General features: G+C 47.7%; 1 protein-coding gene across 2 annotated transcripts in view; it reads left to right on the top strand.

Moving 5' to 3' along the window:
* Positions 1 to 23,477, top strand: part of SH3BGRL (SH3 domain binding glutamate rich protein like) — a 40,251-nt gene that overhangs the window by 8,596 nt on the left and 8,178 nt on the right. Inside the window, exons 1-2 of one of the 2 annotated variants that reach the window (XM_068204605.1) lie at positions 814 to 973; positions 23,201 to 23,386. In XM_068204605.1, coding sequence (XP_068060706.1) covers positions 929 to 973; positions 23,201 to 23,386 — 231 coding nt within the window. In that variant the 5' untranslated portion in view covers positions 814 to 928. Of the gene's footprint in view, positions 1 to 813; positions 974 to 23,200; positions 23,387 to 23,477 lie in introns of those variants that run through there. The other variant, XM_068204604.1, reaches the window with a different exon arrangement.

Here is a 23,477-nt window from a genome sequence, read left to right as displayed (position 1 = left end):
ACGTGTCACCATTACTATAACCATTAAAAATGTGGAGGATTTGATGGCTTTTCTTGTGTGTGGAAGATACTTACAGTAACCACAGGAATGCGAAGAACTCCACTGGATGCCACCTGTCCTTTGGCATGGGCTGGCACATCACTTGGGCAGTACCTTCCACGCTGGAACAGATTTTAAAAGGAAATTCTTAATTCTAAACACCATGCCGCAGAAACAGCCACCCAGCCCTGACTCCTTGTGCCCCAGGCCCGGGTGAGCGGCCAAGGCCCGGGGCTGGAGGTGCTGCCGCTGCCCTCGCACGGAGCGGGGCAGGGTCACGGCGGCCGGAGGGCGGCCGGTAACGACGGAGCCCAGCACGGGGCCATCGGTCCCGGGGACCCGGCCGTGAGGGGAGCGGCCATGAGGGGACCTGGTGCTGAGGGGAGCCAGCACTGAGGGGAACCAGCCGCTACCATGGCGACCCCCCACGCTTGGCTCCCTCCCTCTCTCTCTCTCTCTCTCTGTCTCCCGCCCCGGTGTCCCCCGGTTCCCGCCGCCGCTCTCACCCCCGCCCTGAAGCGGCCGCCCCGCCCGAGCCCCCGCGTCCCCTCGGCGCGGCCCCGCCGCCATGGCTCCCCCGCCCCACCTCCCCCGCTCGTCTCGCGCGGCTCGTCGAGAGCGCTCCTCCTCTCCCCTTTCTTTCTTTTTTTTTTCCTTCTTTTTTTTTTTTTTCCCCTTTCCTTTTTTTACTATTTATTTATTTAATTAATTAAAAAAAAAAAACCATTTTCCGCCCTTCCGGGCTCGGGCGGTGGCAGCTGCGGAGCGAGGCGGGGCGAGCGCTCCCGCCGCCTCCCCGCGCCCGCCCTCCCGCCTGAGCCCCAGCCCGCGCCCGAGCCGCCCTCACACACCCACCGCCCGCCCGGCTCCGCATCCCGCCGCTCCCAGCATGGTCATCAAGGTCTACATCGCCTCTTCCTCCGGCTCCACGGCGGTAAGCGGCGCCGGGGGGAAACTTGTGCCGGATGGGGGACGCGGGGGGCGGCCGGGCAGTGTGGGGAGAGGCCGGGCAGCCGCGGTCCCCTCACGGCGCCCGGCGCTGTGCGGGCGGTGCTGCGGATGCCGCCGACGGAAAGCGGCATTTCCTCGGTGATCCCGCACCCCTCGCCCTGTGCTGGGAAGGCAAACCCACCACTATTTGGGGTTTTTTTGTTGTTGTTCTTGAAGTTCAATTCTAAATGGTCCGTCATTTGGTTTTGATGAGTTTATTCCTCGCTGATTGTGGCAGGCGTGTGTGGCCGCTGTCCCAGTAGCCTCTGGTTCTTGCCCTGTTGGGAGTTCTGGATGTCGCTTTTCGTGGCCCCAGTGTGTTGTAGGCAGAGCTCGGACTGTGTTTTTCAAAGGGAAAATAAAGAGATACACAGAAATAGCGGGATTTATGCCTAGGTTCAGGTGTAGCTCTATGTCCTCAGGATCATCTGGTTTCTCTTTGATCTGTGTGGGAGATGCTCCGAAGCTGAAATCCGGGGGATTTGGTTGCACTTGGTATGGATGTGCTGGAGAACTACAAAATGCCAGGGACTCAGAAAATGCCAGCTATTGCAGTTAATGATCAGTGACTTTTACTGCAAGGAGATAAAGAGTCTGAGCTGTGGCTGTTTGATGACCTTTTCCTGTCACTGTTCATGCTTCAGGTCCCCAAACTTTGGGAGGACCGTGATGTATAGAAGATAAAAACAAGTCCTCACTGCATTGTCCTTCTTTGCTTGAGTGCAGCCGCTGGTCTGTGGGCTTCAGCAGATCAGATACCAGTTGGTAAGCTTGGGGTGACAGGCTGCAGATGGCACAGGAGCCTGTGCCTCAGGTGTCCCTGCTGTCCCTCCCTTCCCGGGTCATTTTTAGTAAACTTGATGCCAGCACTGACAGTGCTGGTGCTGGTGGTGAAAAGCAGACCGGGGAGGGTCTTGAAATCCTGAGTAGTTCATTCATAAAAGGGATCCAAAGGGATTTCTGCTGGGTTCGTACAGAATGATCATCTGGAAGGAAAGCAGCAGATTGGAAAAGTAATCCTTTCTTTCTGATGCAGCTGTTAATAGGTTTCAAGTTGACTGCTTCAGTTGCTATAGATTTTTATCAGCGCCCTCTTCATGGCACCTATTGATTTCTGTCTGTCTGGTGATACTGAGCTCTAGGGGTGCAAGCACAGATCTCAATCCCAATTATGTTTTTCTGGTTTTAAATTAAGTTTTTAAATTATTATCTTAGTGTCTTCTACAGTGCTGCCTGGTCCTTGTGTGGGTTGTACATGTTGCAAAGCTCCAGTCTGACTAACTGCTGCCTTTCAGGCTCCTTTGTGCATCCCTGCCTGTGGAATTTGAATGTAGCGTTGGTGTAGTCTGTTTTTTGGGGAATTTGAGTGTAATGTGCACATGATTGCCAGTTTTATGACGTGTATATTTATATATACACACACACACACACACACATACACTCATGCCTGTGTCTAAAGCTGGAGCAGCTCAAGGGATCTTGTGGTAATGAGCAAGACTTGCACATTCTTAGATTCCTGCGTACACTGAGGGTGTTTCTGTTGGCAGGACCAGCCCAGCACCTCACTGGGTGATGTTTTCTTTCCAGTATAAGAATTTTAATCGATGTTTCAACCTAACGTAAGACAGAGAGGCACCTCTTTGGAGGGAATGGGAATGAGTTGTTTTTGTGGCTCTTAAAACCGTTGGTGAGACAGGCTTTGCTTGGAGGACCAGAGAAGCCTTTCTGGGTGCTGAATCTGAAATAACCCACTCCAGGAATGGAAAATCCACATCAGAGAAGATTGCTACAGAGAGATGGAACAGGGACAAGGCTGTTTGCAGCAAAGTGACTGAACTGGGTAACATCAGCCTCGGAAGGGCTCTCACTCCTGCTCAGTCATCTTTGCACTGTAGTGACAGCCAGCACTGTGTTATTTTGGGTTTTAAAAGGCTAATTTGCCTGAGTAGAAGCAAACCAGAAATAAAATCAAATCTCCTTCTTCCTGCCCCATTTCTGTAAGCTGAAGAAGCTTTTGTGGGACTGGAAAGTGTTTCCCACAGAATGGAAAAGGGCTGAGGTTGCTTCACACCTCACGCCCTGGGGCTGTGAGTCTTGGAGGGTGCCCAAATTTTGTGGTCTGTTATTGGCAAAGTCCTGCTTTGCTATATGGTATAATCTGCCACATCACAGGGTATAAAATGTTTCCCCAAGGCACTGTTCTCTATAATGTTTATATTCAGGATGATGTATCTGTGAGGAAAAAAACACTGTGTGAAGCTCATGTCTAAGCAAAGACATTTTATGAGTGCATTTCAAGGGATTTCTGGAAAGTATGATGATTGACATCTTGTCTGGCCTCCTATTTAAATTTCACTCCATAATGTGATAGTTCCAGCCCCAGTTTCCTGGTGTGTTTGAAAGTCTTGCTTGGGAAATGGCCCCTTGTATTTAATCTTCCTCACCTTGGCTGGCAAGCTGTGGGCTGGGCAGGGATGCACGGGGATCGTAATGACGAAGATGAGGTGAGCACACCCTCATGGGAATGTGCATGTGGAGCTGCTGTCCAGGAGCCCTCCTGCATGGCAGACAGGGGAAGTGAGCAGCGTTCCTCAGCCTGGGACGGTGGTGGAGGCTACGGACAGAAATGAGACGCAAATGCCGCATTCGGAAGTGCGGGAGCGTTGTAGGAACAGGGACTGTGCTGGCTGGGAGAGGGGTTTCACTGCAACCTCCCATTCAAATCCTTCAGGAGGTGAAAGGAAGAGAGGTCATTAGACTCTTGCTCCTGGTAGAAAAGGATACAAGTAGGGAAGAATCTGAATGGCACAAATCCAGAGTGTGATTTTCTCCACAAGATTTTGGTATTTTGTTGATTTTGGGGCAAGAGATTGCCCAGCACCAGAATCCTTTTCTTCCTGAAGGCAGCTGGATTGCCCATTTTATTGACCTCATGTAGAAGGGAACCAGCTGCTTAAATTCTTGGTCTTATGAAGCGTGCATTGTTGCCAACAACTGCACAGGTCTTGAGTATGGACTTTGAGATAATTTGTTCATCCACCATCACCCTGAAGTTCCAGGGGTATGGCTGAAACTGGAGGCCGTGGCTGTGGAACTGAACTGCCAGCACTGGATGTGGTGGGCTGAGCTCTGCCCTGTGCCACTGCCAGTGCTGTGGGCTGTGGAAACTGCCACATCAAATGTCTGGTGTCCAGATGCTCTTTGGATCCAATTGCTTCATCTTTATGATCTATATCCACACTTCCATCTCTCCCAGCTCTGCTCTCCTCCCTTGTTTTGATGGCTGTGTGAGTGGTTTTCTTTCCTTGCCTCCTACTGCGACTGCAGACATGGCAGAAAGAAGAGATGATCTCCAGAGTCAGAGTCCTGTATTACACAGACCTGCTGCTGTTTATGGATGGTTTTAGAGAGGAAAGGAAATTTTAATTTATTTTTCATTCACAAAGTTAAGGATGTGGGGGGTTCATATTTTTCTTGTATCGTCTTCTTGCTTGGGAAAGGATCCAGGTCTTCTCCCAGTAAATTAAGATGAAAGTGGCCCATGGTCTGGAGAACCAGTTACTTGCAGTTAAATCTTCTCTTTTCCCAGTAAGGCACCAGAGAACTTGCTGGTGCTACCGGAGACATACAACCAGTGTCAAGGGCTTCTTGGAGCATTCCAGGGGAGAAGAGCGCTGGAGAAGAGCTGCTGGAAATGATGAGAGCATGTGTAACCACCAGCTCTTGTCCCTGTTCAACAGCTCAGTGCTTTGGAAGGGCTGGTGAAGCTGCTTCATCCTTCAGGAGTTTGAATCCCAGGGAAATAATACATTGAGAGATAGAGATTGTATAAAAAATTATATTTTGCATTTAAATTCCCCAAAGGCCTTTTTTCTCAGATGGTCACAATAAATGCAAATAGCGCCACCCCTACAGAGAATGAGCAGAGTCTGTGTGCTTTGTGTTTGTGGTGTTTGGCTGCTGTGAGGTTTCATGGAGTCAGAGAACCGCTCAGCTTGGGAAAGGCCTCAAAGCTCATCAAGACCAACGGCTTTGCCGTGACAGGAGGTGGCTCTGAGGGGAAATGCAGCCACAGCAGGGTGGCTCTGTGCATGCAGTCCTTATCAGTGAGGATCACAAGTGTCCCTTGTTCTGCTGCCACGTTCAGGGTTCCCAGCGTGCTGTCCCAGCCCGGATGTCTGTGGTCATGTTTGTCGCTGCGGAAGCCCCAAGCAGTGGCAGCAGACGGTCAGGAGCAGCTCGTGAACTTCCTTGGGCTGCCTGGCAGGGCAGTGTCTGTGGGAAGAAAGCACTGATACAAATCTTTGGTAAACAGTCTTGTACTGTGGTGCAAGTTTAGGTAAATGCACATTTTATGGGGAAATAAGCTGCATCTGTAGTTGAAAAACAACTTCACAGTGTATGTATGATTTTGTGATACTCAGTTCATGCAATTTATATGCTATGGGTGAAAACTGACTTGTTAAGCTAGGTATTGATTTTTAAACCCCTCTTTTGTGGAAACGTAATACATGTGGAGGACTTTTCTGGATACCCAGTGTTCACCTAATAGAGTTTCTCTCAATAAAATGGTAGGAGTTGTTCTGCGTTAGAGCTTTTGGGATGGAAGACAAAATCCGTAATGTGGCTCAAGCTCGGATGTGTTCCATCTGCCTCCTGGGTTGTTTTTTGTACAGTCATTGTTCCAAACTCGAGATAAGTCAAATATTTTTCTTAAAATATTGGCTTCAAATTTTTAATGGAGCCAGAGATTAAGTTGGCTGCAGTTGTTGCAATAGTTTTAATATATCAAAATAAAAAACATTCTACTGTGCTTAACTAAAACCAGTTTCTGACAGCAGGAGAAAGATGGAAAATTCTATTCCACAGTTAAAGCCAGGAAAGGCTTTTTGCTGAGAATTTTTCTAGGTTGTATATGCAGGTAGGACAGTGTTTATTCTGAGGTCGTGCATCAGGATTATGTCTGCTTGGGGAGAAGAGGCAGATTTTGGGGAGAGGCTGGGTGCTGTCAGCTTGTGCCGGCTTTCCCTTGAACCCTGAACCGCAGCTCGTTCTAAGACAGGATGTACACAGCGTCATGTCAGGGCTAAGCACTTGTGGGTTTTAAATAAATATTTATAGAGTTGAGCATGGAACTTTTCTTGTCCTGGGGCATTAAAGTTACACTCACAAAATTCCTATAGAAGTCAGTGAATTGGCATCGGGGTTAACGAGCAGAGGGTGCCAAGACTTGCATCTCTGCAAGGTTATTCTTACTCCTTTCCTGAAAGGAGGAATTGGGGAAAGGGGAGAGAAAGGGGTCTACACCAACATTGACACAATTCAGCTGTTCAAGGTCAAAACAGAATTGAAATATTCCCCTCTAAGACAAAAACAAGAGCTAAGGATGCATCGTTGCCATAGCCAAAAGGAGGTGAGCTCTCCCTGTTCCTTGTTCTCCCCAGCCTTGGAAGCACCAATCTCAGTTCTTGGCTCTGACTGGACAGCTGGAAACCTGAACCAAATCCACATCTTATATCAATATTCTGCTATTCAGGAATGTTTCTGCTCAAACATGAAAATTTGGTGTTAATGCCATTTGTTTAACCCTGGCTGTACGCAGGGGAGACTTTCAGCTTATGATTGAATTTAAATGCTTTTGTTGGTCAGATATTTAATTGAGCCTGAAAGAGCTTTGATTGTAATGCTTATCTACTGTTGTTTGTCCCACAGTAAAAGCCTCCATCCAGGAGCACGTCCTTCCTGGGACAGCACCTCCAACTCAATGTTAAAGCCATTTTCTAACACTGAAAAGGCAGCAGAGTGAGACTGAGCTTTCAAGCACCAGAAAAAAAAAGTGAAAGGTCAGCATCCAACTGGCCTGACTGAGGTTTGTGCTCTCAGGATACAGCTGAAGTTGTTTTCACATCCTGACTTACAGCTCCTTCCTGGACTTGGTTTCCCCTGTGAGACGTGGATGTGGTGATTTATTTCTTTAATTAATGATCTGAAGTTCAGTTTTTCTGGGGCTATTTCCGTGCATCAATCAGCCTCTCTAGAAATTCTAAAGGCGCTCGAGTGTAAAATTTTAACTACTACCTGTTGTTTGATTGCTGGAATGTTGGAGTGAAGAGAGGAGCCAAAGGCAGCTGTGGTTTGAAAAAGGATCTCAGGGAAATCTGGGAGCTGCGAGCCATCTTCCGGTGCTGCACAAATGGATGTTGTTCTTCACTGGGCTCTTGCCCAGCAAATGTGTGGACAGAGACAGAGCAGGGAGGAGAATCAGTGCAGTGGCAGAGGAGAAAGCTGTGCCTCACACCTGAGCTACCTGGAGCATAGGAAGGAGGGTGATCCATAATATTGAATCCCTGGATTTCTGGAAAGTTTTGGACAAACGTTAGCCAGGTTAAAAATATTTTTCTCCAGTCTTTTACAATCTGCAGAAGTTACCAGGAGATTCCCACAGAGATCTGTGCTGGACTCTAAGCAAACAGTGCAAGACGAGCCTGCTGTTGCTGTCCCAGCTGGAAAACTGGGAAGAAACAATGGTTGTCCTGTGCAAGAATGAGGTTTAAACTCTGCTAAAATACTGTTTAGCAGAGAGGTCTTGGAGCTATACTAGGTAATTTCACAAAAATACCATGTTCATGGCCATGAAAAGCAAACAGAATGTCAGGAATGTTTAGGATGGGAAAGGACAAAAGAAGAAAAAAACCCACTCTATAAATGTGAGAGTCTGTCTTTAGTAGACTGGAATTGTTGTCTTTAAATCATGTAAGAAAGTGAGAAAAGGGAAGAAAGTAGGGTGAGATGATCACTGTAGGAGGAACAACCAAATAAGGCAGAATTTGTGGATGATAAGGTGGAAACTGTGGCTGCCCCATCCCTGGAAGTGCTCAAAGCCAGGTTGGATGGGGCTTGGAGCGCCCTGGGATAGTGGAAGGTGTCCCTGCCCATGGCAGTGGGTGGAACCGGATGGTCTCTAAGGTTCCTTCCCACCCAAACCATTCCATGATCCTGTGAATTCTGTGGTTGAGAAAGAAAGAGCTTAAAAAATCTGAAATGTGACGACATCACATCAGGCATGGGAGAACAAACAGGAAGGGATTATTAATAATTTTCCCTAATGGAATGACTGGGGGAGAGCAAGAGAAGTGGCAGGTTCAGAGTAAATGAAATGCTTTGTTTGACAACACAGATTTCAGGGAGGAACTCCTTGCCAGAGGATGTGGTGTACAACAAAAAGTGCATGGACATGGGAAGCAGTGAGACAAATTAAGGGGAAGAGTCTCTTAAGGGCTATTAAACATCACTACTACACCTCTGACTCAAGACTGTGAATTACTGGAGTCTGGGAAGAAAGCTGGATGTGGTGTAGCTCTTTGTGCTCAGCCTGATGGCATGATCTTCCCTGGGAGCTGTGACTGGTGGAGACAGGAGACTGGGCTAGACAAGTGTTGGATCCAGCCCAGTAAAGCTTTCTTCTCTTCTTGAATGAAATTGGCTCTGCTCCCAAAATTATGTTAACAGTTTGCATTAAAAAAATTAAGACCATGTTGTCCAGGAAAATGTTTGGTGGAAAATAAACACGTGTGTGTTTGGGATATGGTGGGTTGGTGTCTCAGCATTTCTTACATCCGAAACAAGGGATGTTTGGGGATTGGGGATTGGTCTTGGTGATTCTAAGACCAGCATGATTGTGCAGATGCTGACACACTGCATGTTTAGCCCATGTTTAGGGCAGGTGATCAGACACCTCTCCTGCCTCAGGCATAGAGGAAAGTCAATTGGAAAAGCCTGATGGAAACAGCAAACACAAAGCCTCTGGGAAAAATCATGGCAGTTTTCACATAGACCCACGTTTTTATGGGAATACTTGTTGCCAGGCAGGCTTAAACAGCACATCTGTATTCACCTCATGGGATCAACCTCTGGCTGTGCTTTTATCACTGGGAATTCTGCCATGGACTGCAGCAGGACAAGATTTTATTCCTTAGGAAATACTTAATGCTGCTTATCCAAGACATTCCTGTGCACATGTTGCAAATGTATTTGGCCAGAGCAGCAGCTGAAGAACAACTGGCAGAGTGGGAAAGGAACAGAATAACTCCCTGAATGAATGAAAATATATCCCAAAACATTTTCACTGGATATGGATAGAAATGAAGTTCAAGTGAAGCTGATTTATGGCTAGTAGATGTTTGGTAGTTTTTTTTGGTTTTTTTTTTGGTTTTTTTTTTTTTTCACTAGGCAAGAAATACAATATATGTGAATAGAAATGAAAAGGAACAGGTTTGCAAATTTCCTTGTTAGTGCCCTGGTAATCCTGATTAAGAACTGAAAATTCCACCCTGTAATGCAGATAAACAAGTCCTTTGGTTCTGGTAGCTCAGCCCATGGAACCTTTGTGCCTGAGCAATCTTCTTCCAATTTTCTGTTCCCTTCCATCACATTAAAGTGTACCACGAGGTCCCTGTGAGAGCCTCCCTTCACCTGCAGAGGTCTGGGCTTTGTTGTGCATGCTGCGGAAAGATCAAAGTAAATCCATAACGCTAACTTAGGAAATGTTCCCCTCAGGAATTTACACCTGGATGACCTGAGGAGCTGCTGGACAGACAGCTCCATCTTCCATGGAATGATCTGGGACCCAGCTGGCAGCTTGGAAGGCACTGGGAGAGCCATTACCTCCCACTGCCAGCCTTCAGCATTAGGCTGACACTGAGGAACAGCAGGGGAATAAAGCCATTTTGGCTGCTTGCCCAGGCCTGGAGAACTCCATCCTACAGCAAATAAACAGCTGGGGACTTAAAATTTGAAAAAATAAAATTCTGTGTGTATTTATCTTAGTTTCTGATTGGGGTAAGCAGATGCTGTCTTGCACTGAGGCAGAAGGAAGCTTGTGGTTTAGGAAAAAAAAAAAAAAAGCAGATACCATGGTGACAAGAGGGATCTATAAAACTTAAAAAAGACAGTGGGGAGTTACAAAGTGGCTCTAGGTCATGGCTCCAAGGCATGGGCAGCATCCAGATGAGTGTTCCTGCTCTGGGGTGAAGGTGGCACTTCCCTGTGGGCTGCAGGGATGCAGTGGGTGAGAGCAGCCTGGTGATGGGAACAACCTCGCTGTGTTGGAAAATGCTCCATTTTGTTAATTCCCGAAAGAGTCACTTCAGGATCTCTCCTGAGCAGTCCTGAGAGCAAAGCCCCAGGCACTGGCCTTCCTGGCTATGGCAGGCAGAGCTTGGCCAAGGCTTGTGTTGTTTCAGCTGCCCAAAGTGTTAGAAACTGCAGTGTGGCCAGGTCTTGCGAGAACAATTTATCTCTCCCACTTAGAGACACAGTTTTTAGACAATATTTTGTCCAAGTAACATAGAGAAGGATCTGGGGCCTTCAGGGTGATTCACACTTGAAATGTTACCCAGGGCAATTAATTACTGGGTCAGAAAACTGCTGCCCATACAGGCTGTGCTCTGCTGAATCTTTCCTCTCCTGGAAACTTTTTGGATGCTGTTCTGTCTCAAGACAGCCTGGCTCTTCTTGCAAAGAGGAGGAAATTTTTTATTAAATTTTTTTAATCCATAGCTTTTTCTTTTCCTTTGTATTATGATATTTAGGTATTTAAGTTGAAGAAAAAAGCTTTGTTCTCTTCAAAAAATTACTTGGTTTAGTTTTAGAACAGCAGTCAGCAAAAAGACTCTTTGTTAACTAAGATCTGTGGTATATGAATTCTTCAAAGATAAAAAGTAATACACATCAGAGGCACCTGGATCCCTGAGGCCATGTTGTATTTCTTCTTAAACTAGTATTTTATTTAAAGAATAAATGCCTAGCAATATAAAGGCAGTGAAACAGCAATTAATGCTGTAAACTTTTACTTCTGTCAGTTAATTTAGCCTCTGTGTGCTAAACCATACAGGAAATAAATTTTGCTTTTATTGTAAACCACAGGGGCCTCATGCAGAACTGTCTGTGCTTTTAACTCCTTTTCTAACCTGAGTTCAGCTCGTCACACAAGCACAACCAAACCTGTTTTCCCTCTGCTGTGCAGGGCTCCTCATCACCAGCAGAAATCCACAGCTTCTGAAAAATAATTACAGGAGCAGCTGTTTCAATAAACCCCCAAAGTGCAGCCCTGTGTGTGCTGTTATCTCAGGCTGCTTCCCTGGAAATATTGGAGTGCTGGGCTGATGGGGAGGGTGAAGTCTCAGGGGCACTGAGGTGGCACCTGGCACTTTGTGTCAGTTCTTACGGGGGGAGTTGCTGCCAGCATTGCACAGACCCGTCCTGGGATCTCCATGAAGCTGAAGATAAAGCAGAAATAATTCTTCTGGCTTTCAGAAAGAGGCGGGCTGAAAAAAACAGATTTAGAACGTGACAACGGGGGTGAGGTCCAGACTGTCAGGACTTTTTAAGGCTTCCAGAGCAAGCAGTCAAGTGACCAGCAGCACTTTCAGGGCCTTTCCCCTGCTTTTCTCAGCCACATGGTAAATGTTTCAGTATTTAGGAATATATCGTGTGTCACAGAGTTGTCTGCATCTTGTGATACTGAGCCTCACTATCTTGTTGGAGATCAGTCTTCTGTGTGGTAAATTGCTTTACAGTGTACAAAGCCTGTGTGTGGGGCTGGGCTGTGGTGTATTGATTGATTCTACCGTTTGTAGAATCAGCCAGAAATGATCCCTGAAAGTAAATAAGCAGTGATTTGAAAAAATAATTACTCCTGATGACTCAGGAAAGGGAGCTCTGAGAGGTAAAGAGAAAATTGTTCAAGGAGTCTGTGACAGAGGTAGCTAGGACTTAAGGACTTCTCTTTTTTCTTCCACATAGCAAAAGTTCCCTTTCCCCTGTTTCGTGACTCAGATAGGAGAGTCCAGTGAGAGGCTGAGGCTGTGAAGCTCCCAGGAAAAGCAGAGCAGCTGGCTGATGGGTGGGAATGCTCCCAGGCCCTGCCACTCTCAGCCCTGTGCTGTTCAGGAGTTGTTGGTTTGGTACTGGGCTTTGGGAGGAGTGGATCTGTTCATTTTTATTTAACCCAGCCTTGAGTTTGGATGCTGTGACAAGGCACATGGAGACTTCCAGGGAAACTCAGCCTGCCAAGCTCCACGTCTGCTGCAGAAAACAACTGTGTGTAATAAATGAAGAGTTCACATTCTGCTGCTGCTTATGCTTTGTCAGTGCATAACTGAGATAATGGGGCCTGTATTCCACAGTAGGAAGCTCACTCTCTGTTGGTTTTGGACCAGACGAGCAGTTTTCAGGCTTATAAAAGTCAAATGCCACAAGACTGACTTAGAAAATTGCCAAGGGTCAATTTATTTAGTATTGTAATGGTGGTGTTTTCCTGTGGATAATGACAATTCTGGGTGCTGCGGTGTCACTGGTAGTTAAAGCTATGGTTGCCATACATCAATGTTTCTTTACATCCTCACCTAAAGGAAAGTAAGAGGAAGCCTAGGTTTGGAAGCTTGATTTTGCAAGATGTTTATCCTGGATAACTAAAGTAGTCATTAAAAAAAAGTAAAAAAAATATCCTGATATGTGAATATTTGCCTTTGCAAATTCTTCTTGCTGCTGAGTGAAGCAAAAGCCTGTGGCCATGGTTTGATCCCTGCTTTCAGTCCTTATTGCTGGTGGGAGAGGCAGTCCTGCTTCCCCTGGCTCATTCCTTCCCTTTGCTTGTGATGGCACAAGAATCCCCCCATCAGCTGTGAGCTGGGCTGGCGCCCCAAAGCAGCACTGCTGTGGGAGATTCCTTGCTCAGAGCTCCATGGAGCCTGACCAAGGCATAGCCTGGCACCGACCTCTGCTCTTTGACCAGGAACAGGACCCCAGGGGACGGCTGGAGCTGTGTCAGGGAAGGTTCAGACTGGATGTTAGAAGGAGGTTCCTCATCCAGAGGGAGGTCAGGCACTAGAACAGCGCCCCAGGGAATGGTCACAGACCCAGAGCCCCAGGACCCAGCACTCTCAGGCACAGCACGGGATTGTTGGCATGTCCTGTGCAGGGCCCGGAGCAGGATTCGATGATCCATGAGGGTCTCTTCCAACTCAGGATATTCTGTGAGTCTGTGATTCTAAGAATTGGTGTCCATGCTCAGGGACAGGCCTTTGGACTGGGTGGACTCTTTCCATATCCCTGATTTATGCAGATGGAGTGTCTATGGTCCTGGTAAGGAGCTGTGCTTCCCTATCCCAGATAATCCTGCCCAGACCTGGCTGGATGAGGGGAGGTTTGGGGGCAGCCTGTGCAGAGCCCCTGCATGGGGATGGGCAGGCTTTGGATGTTGGAGGGGTCAGGCTCTGGAGTTTGGAGCTGCTGCCAGGCGGGGCCCAGAGTCTTCCCAGAGACTCAGGCAAAGTTCATCCCTAATCAAACACAGATCCTGGTGGGGTTGTTTGCTGAGATCACGTGAAGGGAGGGGAGAATCCTGCTGCTGTCCCTGGGCCTGGAGCCCAGCGTGAGCAGAGTGCAGAGGTGTCAGGCACCCTCCATGCCTCTGATCAAACCTTCCTTGTCTGAGGGGACAAGTGTCAGTCTGACACCTCTCCAGATCTGGGACACCTCCTGGCGTTCAGCAGCTGGAAGCTTCCGTTACATTCACTGTTTTACTGTGTTCAGGCTCTTGGGTTGTCTACAAAAAGCAGGCACAGAGGTTTGGTGCCTCTGCTAGTACCAGCTCCAGTGCTGCCAGAACTTCTTGGACTTTTGGGTTTTAACTTCTCCCTTGCCCAGCTGCTGGGCATCTTGTGTTCCATGTGCATGGAAGCACAGGGTAAAAAGGCTCACTGTCATCCTATGAGCAAACGTCTCTATGTTTTGGTTGATGATAAAATGAGATTTTAAATGTTAAAATCTTGCATTAAAATCACTGCAAGTGGAAGTTTTGGCTATATGGAGTTCGTTTGGTTTTGAAATCCAGGCAAATAATCCCATTGGGTATTGCTGCCACTTTTCACAGAACTTTAGAAAATAGAAAAAAGGAAGGAAAAATCCCGGAGAAACAGAAAGTCAGTCTCTGGATGCTTGCAGAGTCTGGTTTGGGGAGGCAGTCTTTGAGCATGCCGTGATCACTGTGGGGAAGAGCTTTGGCATATCCTGACTTGTGAATGACTTTGACTTGGCAGTAGTGGCCCTCTGTAAGCCTTTTACAGAATGAACAGCAGCATCTAAGCAGAGAGTAGAGGGATGTGTCACTTCTGGCTGTGATGAGGACAAAATATCCTCACTAAAGGAGGGTGCATCTGATCTGCACAGCCCCTCAGAACAATCCCAGCAGTTTGTGCATCTCTGGTAGGTTTGAGACTGAGCTGGGCTCTTGGGCAGAACAACTGGATGCTGCCAGTGCAGTCAGGAGCCTGGACAGGCCAGGAGATGCTGAATGAGCAACTGAAAATGTGTTGGGGAGCAGCCAGGAAGGAGGAGAGTTGAAGGACAATGCACTGTGTCACCCTTCTTTTCATGGAATCATGGAATATCCTGAGTTGGAAGGGACCCACAAGGATCAAATCCAACTCCTGGCTGTGCACAGACACCCCAACAATCCCACCCTGTGCATCCCTGGGAGTGTTGTCCAAACGTTCCTGGAGCTCTGGCAGCCTTGGGGCTGTGACCATTCCCTGGAGAGCCCTTTCAGTGCCCCACCACCTTTTCCTTGCAGCCAAAAAAAGAGGAAGATTTACTTCTGAATTTGATGCTTCAGTAGGAAAAGAGGTGGGGTTTCAGCTGACAGAACCATTTTCATTTACTGGAACAAAATGTGAAGTTTATTAAATGGTACTTTTAAACATGGGCTTCAGGTGTTACTGACGAGATATTCTCTGTTAGAATCCTGGTAACACCACAATAGTCCTTGACAGGCAGGTGCTAAAGGATGAATGGATTCACCCCACTCATCTCCCCAGTGCTTGGGTACCATTTGTTAAAAGCAGAATTTGCCTTAAGCTGTGATAATAATGTTAATCCTTAAGGTGCCTTCATGGAAAGTAAACCTGAAGCACATTAAAAAGTCATCAGGGCTTCATTAGGCAGTGCTGCTGCTGCTGTGTGCCAGAAGCTGGGGGGATATAAATAAGGAAATGTTACTTGTCCTCCTACTTGACTAATGGATAGAGGAATCTACTTTTGGCCACTGCAGGAGGAACGTAGCTAAACAGACACTGGATGCTGCAGCAAGAAAGTTTTGACTTATTTGTGGCCTTTTAGGATCTTGTTAGAGTTTGACTGTAGTTGAGGTGTGGTGGAGTTGGCTGTACTTTGTGTCTGACACCAAATTAGTGACACTGAAAAACTTTTCTGGAACACTGACCTCAAACCCTTCTTGCTGCAGCAAGAGAGAAAATGTTTCTTATTTTTTCTTAACTAATTCCTTGAACTCCAACAGCAAGTTGGCAGTGTGGCACTTAGGAACTGCTCAGCTGTGCCAACCAGAGGGGCCAGGCTGGTGTTGCTGGCTGAACTTCCCAAAGCAACCCAAGGGAACTAAATGCCAAATCCCCCTGAGATTTTATTCTCTGTGTCAGAGTAAATAAAAGTGAGTGGGAGTTGGGTCTCTAAGCACCCTTGGCTTCCTTGAGAATCCTGATTCCCCAGGACTTTATCACACGGAGGTGACGTTAACTTTCCTGTTAGGTTCTTCTGGTAGGAAGAAACTTGTTGCATGCACAAGGATCTTTGGACTTGGCTGTTGTTGGTGTGGGACTTAACAAGTTTTTAGGCCTTGGGTTATTGAATGAATGCAGTTACAATGGCATTATAATCCATGAGAGAAGCTTTTATTTTTGTTCTCATGAATCAGCTTTTTCATTTATGTAACTTTCTATGGTTTCTGGAGCAAGTTGTGGTCTTGTTTTGGGAAGTGCAGACTTTGTCCTTTGTTCCAGCTATATTTTTGGCTTGTGTTCCAAAATCTGGTCTGTGGGGTGGTACCTTATGCCAGGCTAAAGCCCTGCTACAGACAGCCCATGTGTCCTGCCAGACATGATGTAACCTCCAGGTTAAATTGCAAAACCCTTTTGGTAGCCTGGATGTTCCCCCAGCCTCGCTCTTGACTGGTCACTTTGCATCCTTTCACCTTTTCTTGCTTTTAAAAGGTGTCTTCCAAAGCCACACATGAGCAGCAGGAATGTGGTTGTTGCTCTCAGTGGGAGCTGGAGCCTGTCTCCTTCTGCCCCAGGTCTTGGGCTGGTGATGCTGATACAGCCCAGGGTCAGTGGGTACCTGGTGGTAAAAACCACTTCCAGAAAAATCAATTTTAAGCTGTTGGGGTCTAACCACATCAAACCAGCGCTGCTGTGCAGGATTCATGTGGATATTGCCATGGGCTTTCCCAAAGGACCCTGCAGGGAGAGAGTGAGGACATATGGAGTCCATCTGGACACTGCTGAATTTCTGGAAAATGAAAAAAAAGAGTAGCACAAGTCCAGCGTGAACTTTTCCAGCTTCCTGTGTTTGATTCAGGTCCCGTAAGTTCATGGTGGTTTTGCTGTGTTTGTCCTCAGTCTCATTCCCTCCAGACCAGAATCCATCGGGAGAGACAACGATGGCACCACTCATGTAATGCTCTGCTTAAAATAACCAGAACAAAGAAGTGCTTTGAGCTCTGTGATGATAATTACCCAGACCTAAAAATAAGCAGATGTTCTACCAGGCAGGGAAAAATAAGAGTGAGACAGAAATTGCTGGGAGTCACCTGGCAAAGCTCTGATCAAGCCAGGTGATTGCTGGAGTTGCCTGCAGGTTTCCCACCCTCTGACCACATTTTACAGTGGCACCACCAGAACTGGCACATTGGATTTTTAAGCTAATATAGGGGGTGACAAAAATGGCTTATTCAAACAAATAAAACCAACAAAACCACTCTAGAGAAAAAACATCTTCTGGAATATTAGAGTAAAAGCAAGGAAAACTGTGATGGAGGGCAGGACTGAGGCTGCTTGGAAGGGAGCCCTGCTGCCAAGTGCTGGGGTGGGGAATGAGCTTAGGGGGCCGACAGGAATCCGTGACATTTAAATCCATGGCTGAGCTGCTGGGCTGTTTAACTCCTACAAATTAGGTTGTAGTGGGAGGAGAAATTCTAAGCATTTTGCAGCTCATTTGCAAGGATGAGCTTCTGCATTAGGGACTCTGGGTGAGGAAGGCAAGGTCATTTGAGAAATTAGGTGAGACAGATAAAAAACCAAACCAAAACCCCCAATAGTTTTTACTCTAATTCCAAAAAGTGGCAGTGGATTGTGTCAGTGTGGCCCCAGCTCAGTCCACAGGTCACTCTGTGACAAGTCAGTTTGTCATGGCAGCACTTGGCATTCCTCATGTTGCCCATTCCTGCCAGGAAAAAATCACTTCCTAGGGGTTCCCACCTTGCTGCTGCTGGCTGCCAGTGGAGTTTGCTCAACATTTCTTGCACTGCACTTTTCCCATTCACTGCTTACATTTCAGCTTATCCATCTTCAGGAGACTCTGAAGCTTCTGGAGAACTGATGGCTACAAGTCTGGCCACAACCAGTAGCATCACCTAGAGTTTGGACTTCACCTTCCTGCACAAAGCAGCTGCTTCTGGGATTTAAAGATTTGCTCCCACTAAAGAAGAAACAGCATCTTTAAAACCATCATTGGCATACAATACAACTGCTTCAAAGCTATAGTTGCTTTTGAGCATCTGGAACCCCGAGGCTAGAATTGGAAATGGAAAAAAAAAATCCCTTTTAAATGTGGTGTTGTCTTGAAACTGAATTGAGAAATATGTAAGATCAAATGTAAGATCTTCTCTAAAGTGTTGTTTCTCTGTTGTCTTGGTGCTGGATCCCAGTTGTGAGGTTGGGAGAGGCAGCTCAGGACACACCTGCAGCAGGAGCTAGAGAGAATCACAGAATTGTGGAATTATTATGGTTGAAAAGACCTTGAGATCATCGAGTTCAACCATAAACCCAGCCCCATGTTCATCACTAAATCATGTCCTCAAGTGCCACATCCACATGTTTTTTGAACATTTCCAGGGACTGGTGACTCCATCACTTTTCTGGGCAGCCTGTTCTAATGCTTCATAACCATTTCCATGAAAAACTTTCTCATGATTCCTAATCTAAACCTCTCCTGGTGCAACTTGAGGCCATTCCTTTTGTCCTGATGTTACAACTGATGATATAACAATGGCTAGGTACATCATAAGAAATCCCTTTATCATTCTTTTATATCCTCACAATAAAGCATGAGCCATTTAATCCCATAATTGGGAAAGAAATTAATAAAATTTAGGTTTTTCCCCTGTGTGGAGGTTGGGACACAGGAGACACAAAAGTGGTGGAAAAGTCTCCTGCCAAGGGCCGGGATGGCAGAGCCGCAGTCAGCAAGTTTGTTGTTGGATCAAAACAGCAGCACTCAGACTGTAAACTTAATTTGAGTTCCAGTGGTCCATAAATAGATTTCCAAAACATGTCTATTGTCCAACCAGAGATTTATTTATAAACTGAAAAAATAACAAGACTCAAATAAACCAACCCAAACCCCTTTTTGGCCAGCAGTGTGGACTGAACTGTGCTGTGTGTGTGCCTGTGTGCACCAAATGAGATAGACCCTTCTGTGAAGTTCAGTTCCAAAAAGTGTTTAAAATTAGTGTTTCCCTGCAGTGGGGTGGTGCTGCGAGAAGTTGGCTCTTGAACAGCCAGCACAGTCCTGGCTGGAGCAGAGGCTGGAATGCTGCCTGCTCACTGGACCAAGGTTCTGCAGCATCATCCCTGCCTTTCTGCTTATTATCTTTTAGCTGAGTTCTTTTTTTAAATTTTTTTCAATGATTAAAGATTTGGAAGAAAATCTAAAATGCTGCAGCATTTTCTGGAAAGTTTATTCCCATTTTGGGGTTAAAATTTTATTTTTGATGGATTGATTTGTTGGCAGACATCACTTGTTTGTATTCTTGGCAGCTTTGATGTGGTTTCTCTTGTGTTACTGACATCACTGATGGGAGTTAGATTAAGAACAGTAAATTGAATTTCTGATGTGTACTCAAGTGAGGGGCGATTCTTGTTCACAATTCTACACTAATTTTTATAATGTTGTTTTGTGCCCATGCTCTGTTGAAAGCTTAATGTTTCGTGATTGGCTTGTAACTGGAAGAGAAGGGAATCTTGATACACAGTGGATTTTGTAGCACAAGATCACAGTGTGTGGTGAGACTTCGCTTAACCACCAATAACTTGACGTAAAGCTGTTTCTGTCCTGCAACCAGACCCTGAAATCCAAAACAAAGAGAAAATAGATTTATTTCATTAAATGTTCCTTTCAGTATTATCTTGGGAACATCAGCAAGAAGTAAAATATCTTCACTCACCTTAGGAATTGTTTCTGTTTCTGGGTTGGGTGAAGCCAGACGGGCTGTTCTGAGGGCATCTTTATTCCCAGGCAGGGCACTGGGGACTCCAGAGGATGCAGCCCTTCCTCCTGACAGTCCTGGCTTCACCTGCTCCCAGCCCTTCTTCCATCCCCTCTGTCTCCACCCCACAGGGATTTTCCCCTGATCTCTGTCCATCCATTTTGCTCATTCCCTCCACTCCTGCCCCCAGCCTCTTCCCTTCCTTACAGCTGTCTGTCCATCCCTATCTTTCATTTCTCTGTTCTGTGCTCTTGTGTCTCCGTAAATGCTCCTGCCCCACCAGTGCTGGTTCAGAGCCTCAGGGCCCTGCTGGGCTCCCCAGCTCCTGTGCTGACTCCGGGCATGTTCCCGGCTCTGCGGCTGCTCTCGGCCCTGCACAATGTGTCAGGAGCACTCGGAATAAACAAGGATTTTCATGTTTGCCAACTGCAGTGAGCTGCCCTTCACGGGCCAGAATGGCTTCAAACATGACAGTTGTTTATGCAGGCCGAGGTGCGGGGTCTGGGACGGCGCTGGCCGCTCTCCGCGCCTGCCCAGGCAGCTGGGGGAGGTTTTGGGGGAAGCGAGTGCTGCGTGTTGACAGGCGCATCCTGAAGAAAGGCTCCTCGCTCCTTCCCAAACATGGGCAGCAGGAACCATCTTCCAGGCTCTGTCCCGAGGAGAACGTGTGCCCTTTCAAGTAAGACAAAACACCCTGAAGCAGCGGCAGACGTCTCTTGCTCTATTTTTGGCCCTTCCCTCCCAGCGCTATTCCACTGCCTGAAATTAATGGAAGTTCTCTAAATAAAATCCCATAAAATAACAGGATCTGGCAGCTCGGTGTCCCTGCTGCCCAGCAGTTGGTGCCCTGTTTCTCTGGAGCATTTACTGCTCTTGTGTAAGTGCTCATCAGCGTGGCCAGAGGATTTTTCTGAGGAGCTGGGAGAAAACACTGCTGCGATAAAACATTGCTGCTTAATCTTCCAACTTTTTTTGTCTGGCCAGAAAACAAGGGTTCCAGACTAATATTCCTCATGCATCAACACCATCCTTGCTTTTCTGTAGAGTCCTCTAGAGAATTACCTCCCTTAACTACAGATGGCCTGAGAGCAAGAGACCAAACTTCATGCTTGCCTTACAATGGTGCCTTTTATAGAAGAAAAAAATACATTTTCAGCTTTGCCAGCGCTTCAAAAACAAGCAGAGAGGGTTGTGATCACCCTTTGGAGCCACAGTCAGCAGTTTGGGATGTGGTTGTACCTCCTGGAGCTGAAAAAACAATGCAGAGACTGTACCACTGTGAGATGCTGGGAGGGTGTGAGGATGTGTGTGTGGCTAAAACAATCTAATAGCCAAAATGATTATAAAAAAAAAGTGACTTCTCAGGGGATGAAAATACTGATTCCTGTCCAACTCGGAGCTCTTGTTTTACGTGGCGGAGTGTACAGGTTAATGGTGGAGTGGATAAAAGCTTGGTTTTCTCAAATTCCTTAACAATTCTGGGACATCTCAAAACGTGTTCTCACTAAGAAATGGATTTTGGACAAGTTAAGGACCTGAGAGTAATAAAAACTATTTGGATCTGAAATTTAGAGATTGTAGGAAATGGTTAATTAAACATGTAACTGATTCAAGGAAAAAAAATTACATTTACTACCAGGTCATACTGACCAAAGAGTTTACAATTGCAAAGAGCTTTCCCTTATTTTAGCCCTACAAAACAGTTCATGAAGTGCTCCCTTTTTTTCTCCTCTCAGCTGTAGAGCACAACAGAGAAAAGCTTCCCCTTCTCCTGCTGCTGTTAGAGGCAGGCAAGGAAACCTCTTACCCAGAGCTTTGAGTTTGCTGAGAATGTTTTTATACAGCCTCTACACAAATTATTTCCTCGGGGCGGTATTAGCTCCTCCAATTTGATTTATTTTTAGCCATGATGAAAATTAGCAATATCGTTGAGTTTCAGGGTGCTCGCACAGCGAGTCCAGCGGCTCCTGTGCTGATGAGGTCGGAGGAATTACACTGGATTCTCAGCAGGCAGCTTCCCTGCAGGAGCTGGGAGCACATTTCCCTCTGTGGGGAGAGCAGGATGGGTCCTTCTGCTGCACTGAGCTGGATGCGCCCCTCCCGCGCTCTGCTTGAACCTGCCATGGATAAATCAGCTCCAGACCGAGTCAGGGAGTACTCGAATATTCCCTTTTGGATGTGCTGGGCTCTGTTCCCCAGCCCACATCCTTCAGGGCAGCGCTCTCCATCATACTCCCTGCTGCTCCTGGCAGCTCAGCGCGCCCGGGTGCCCGTGAGTGCGGGGCTGTGCGAGCCGGCTGCCCGTGAGTGCGGGGCTGTGCGAGCCGGCTGCCCGTGAGTGCGGGGCTGTGCGAGCCGGGTGCCCGTGAGTGCGGGGCTGTGCGAGCCGGGCCCGGCCGGGTGCCCGTGAGTGCGGGGCTGTGCGAGCCGGGCCCGGCCGGGTGCCCGTGAGTGCGGGGCTGTGCGAGCCGGGCCCGGCCGGGTGCCCGTGAGTGCGGGGCTGTGCGAGCCGGGCCTGGCCGGGTGCCCGTGAGTGCGGGGCTGTGCGAGCCGGGCCTGGCCGGGTGCCCGTGAGTGCGGGGCTGTGCGAGCCGGGCCCGGCCGGGTGCCCGTGAGTGCGGGGCTGTGCGAGCCGGGCCTGGCCGGGTGCCCGTGAGTGCGGGGCTGTGCGAGCCGGGTGCCCGTGAGTGCGGGGCTGTGCGAGCCGGGTGCCCGTGAGTGCGGGGCTGTGCAGGCCGGGGCTCGGGCTCCATATTTGGCTCCGGGCTGGCTGTCCCTGACCCCGGCAGCTCCGGGTTTGCCTGTGGCCGTATATGGAGCGGCTGCTCCGGGAGCCGCGGCTGACCTGAGTTAGCACCAGCAACATCTGTGTGAAACGCTGCTCCTGCGGCACCCAGCTCATTAGGGTAAAGCCAGGCCTTGGACTGGCTTTGCAGTGAAGGGGGTCATTTGAAGAAAACAAATTTCCCATTAAATTCCATTTTTTTATTGTTTGCTAGGATGTGCATGGTTATAATCTCCTTAGTGGTGTTAAAGTCATGCAGAGGGAGAGCAGAGCATAAGCAGAACATCTCTGTGTCAAGAAGTTAGTAATTCATAATGACAGTAATAAAAACCTCCTTCCCTGTGCAGAGCCAGCACCGTTCTTGCCACACAGATCCTGCTTTTCCCTTGGATGCTGTGTGAGTGCACAAGGACGGGTGGCAGCAGGTGTGGGACCTCACCCAGCTTCCTTGACATGATTTAGGGTGGGGATGTGGGTCATAGCTCTCCACAGACTGTGCCTGCCCTGCAGACACCCAGGACACAGTGGGAGAGAGGTTTCTGTGCAAAGAAGCGTGAACCCAAAATGCTTGGTGAGGTCTCTTTTGTCACCGAGGTGGAAAAAAGCCTGGACTCTGAGAAGGAATGGGGAGGTTCAGCCTGTGCTTCCACGGGCACAAGGAAGCAGTTTGTACCTCAAATGGGCCTCCAGCAAACTCCACTGCACCTGAAAAAACAACATTCCCCTGAGCTAAATGTAAAATCTGGCCAGCACAAGGGCCCTGCTCACACCTCTGCTTTTGGGTGGGCACCTTTGAGGTACACAACACTCACATTTATGTAGGGACACCATCTTTAAGCTTCAGCCTGTTCAGTTTTGTAGGAGCCAAGTCAAGGCTCAGCTCTGACTCTTCAGAAGATGCTTTTTGGTTCTAAGAATTTTCTTACCACTCCCATTTTCAACCTGATTTTCACTCCATGGTTTCTGCATCAAACGCCAGTGTGGCATCAAATATTATTTCACTGATTTTATTTACCTTATCTCCCTTCCTCCTTCTTTTGTGACAGATTAAAAAGCAGCAGCAAGATGTGTTAGGTTTCTTGGAAGCCAACAAAATTGAATTTGAGGAGAAGGACATCGCAGCTAACGAGGAGAACCGGAAATGGATGCGGGAGAACGTCCCCGAGGACAGTCGGCCAGCGAGCGGGAACCCCCTGCCCCCCCGGCTCTTCAACGACAGCCGCTACCTCGGGGTGAGGGTTGCTCCAGCCTCCTGTGCTCATCCCCTCACCTCCAGCCTCCTGTGCTCATCCCCTCACCTCCAGCTCTCCTGTGCTCATCCCC

Source organism: Anomalospiza imberbis, chromosome 14, assembly GCF_031753505.1.
Source record: "Anomalospiza imberbis isolate Cuckoo-Finch-1a 21T00152 chromosome 14, ASM3175350v1, whole genome shotgun sequence".
In the NCBI taxonomy this organism is placed as follows: domain Eukaryota; kingdom Metazoa; phylum Chordata; class Aves; order Passeriformes; family Viduidae; genus Anomalospiza; species Anomalospiza imberbis.
The sequence above is the reverse complement of the archived record's forward strand: the minus strand, read 5'-3'. Positions and strand labels throughout refer to the sequence as shown.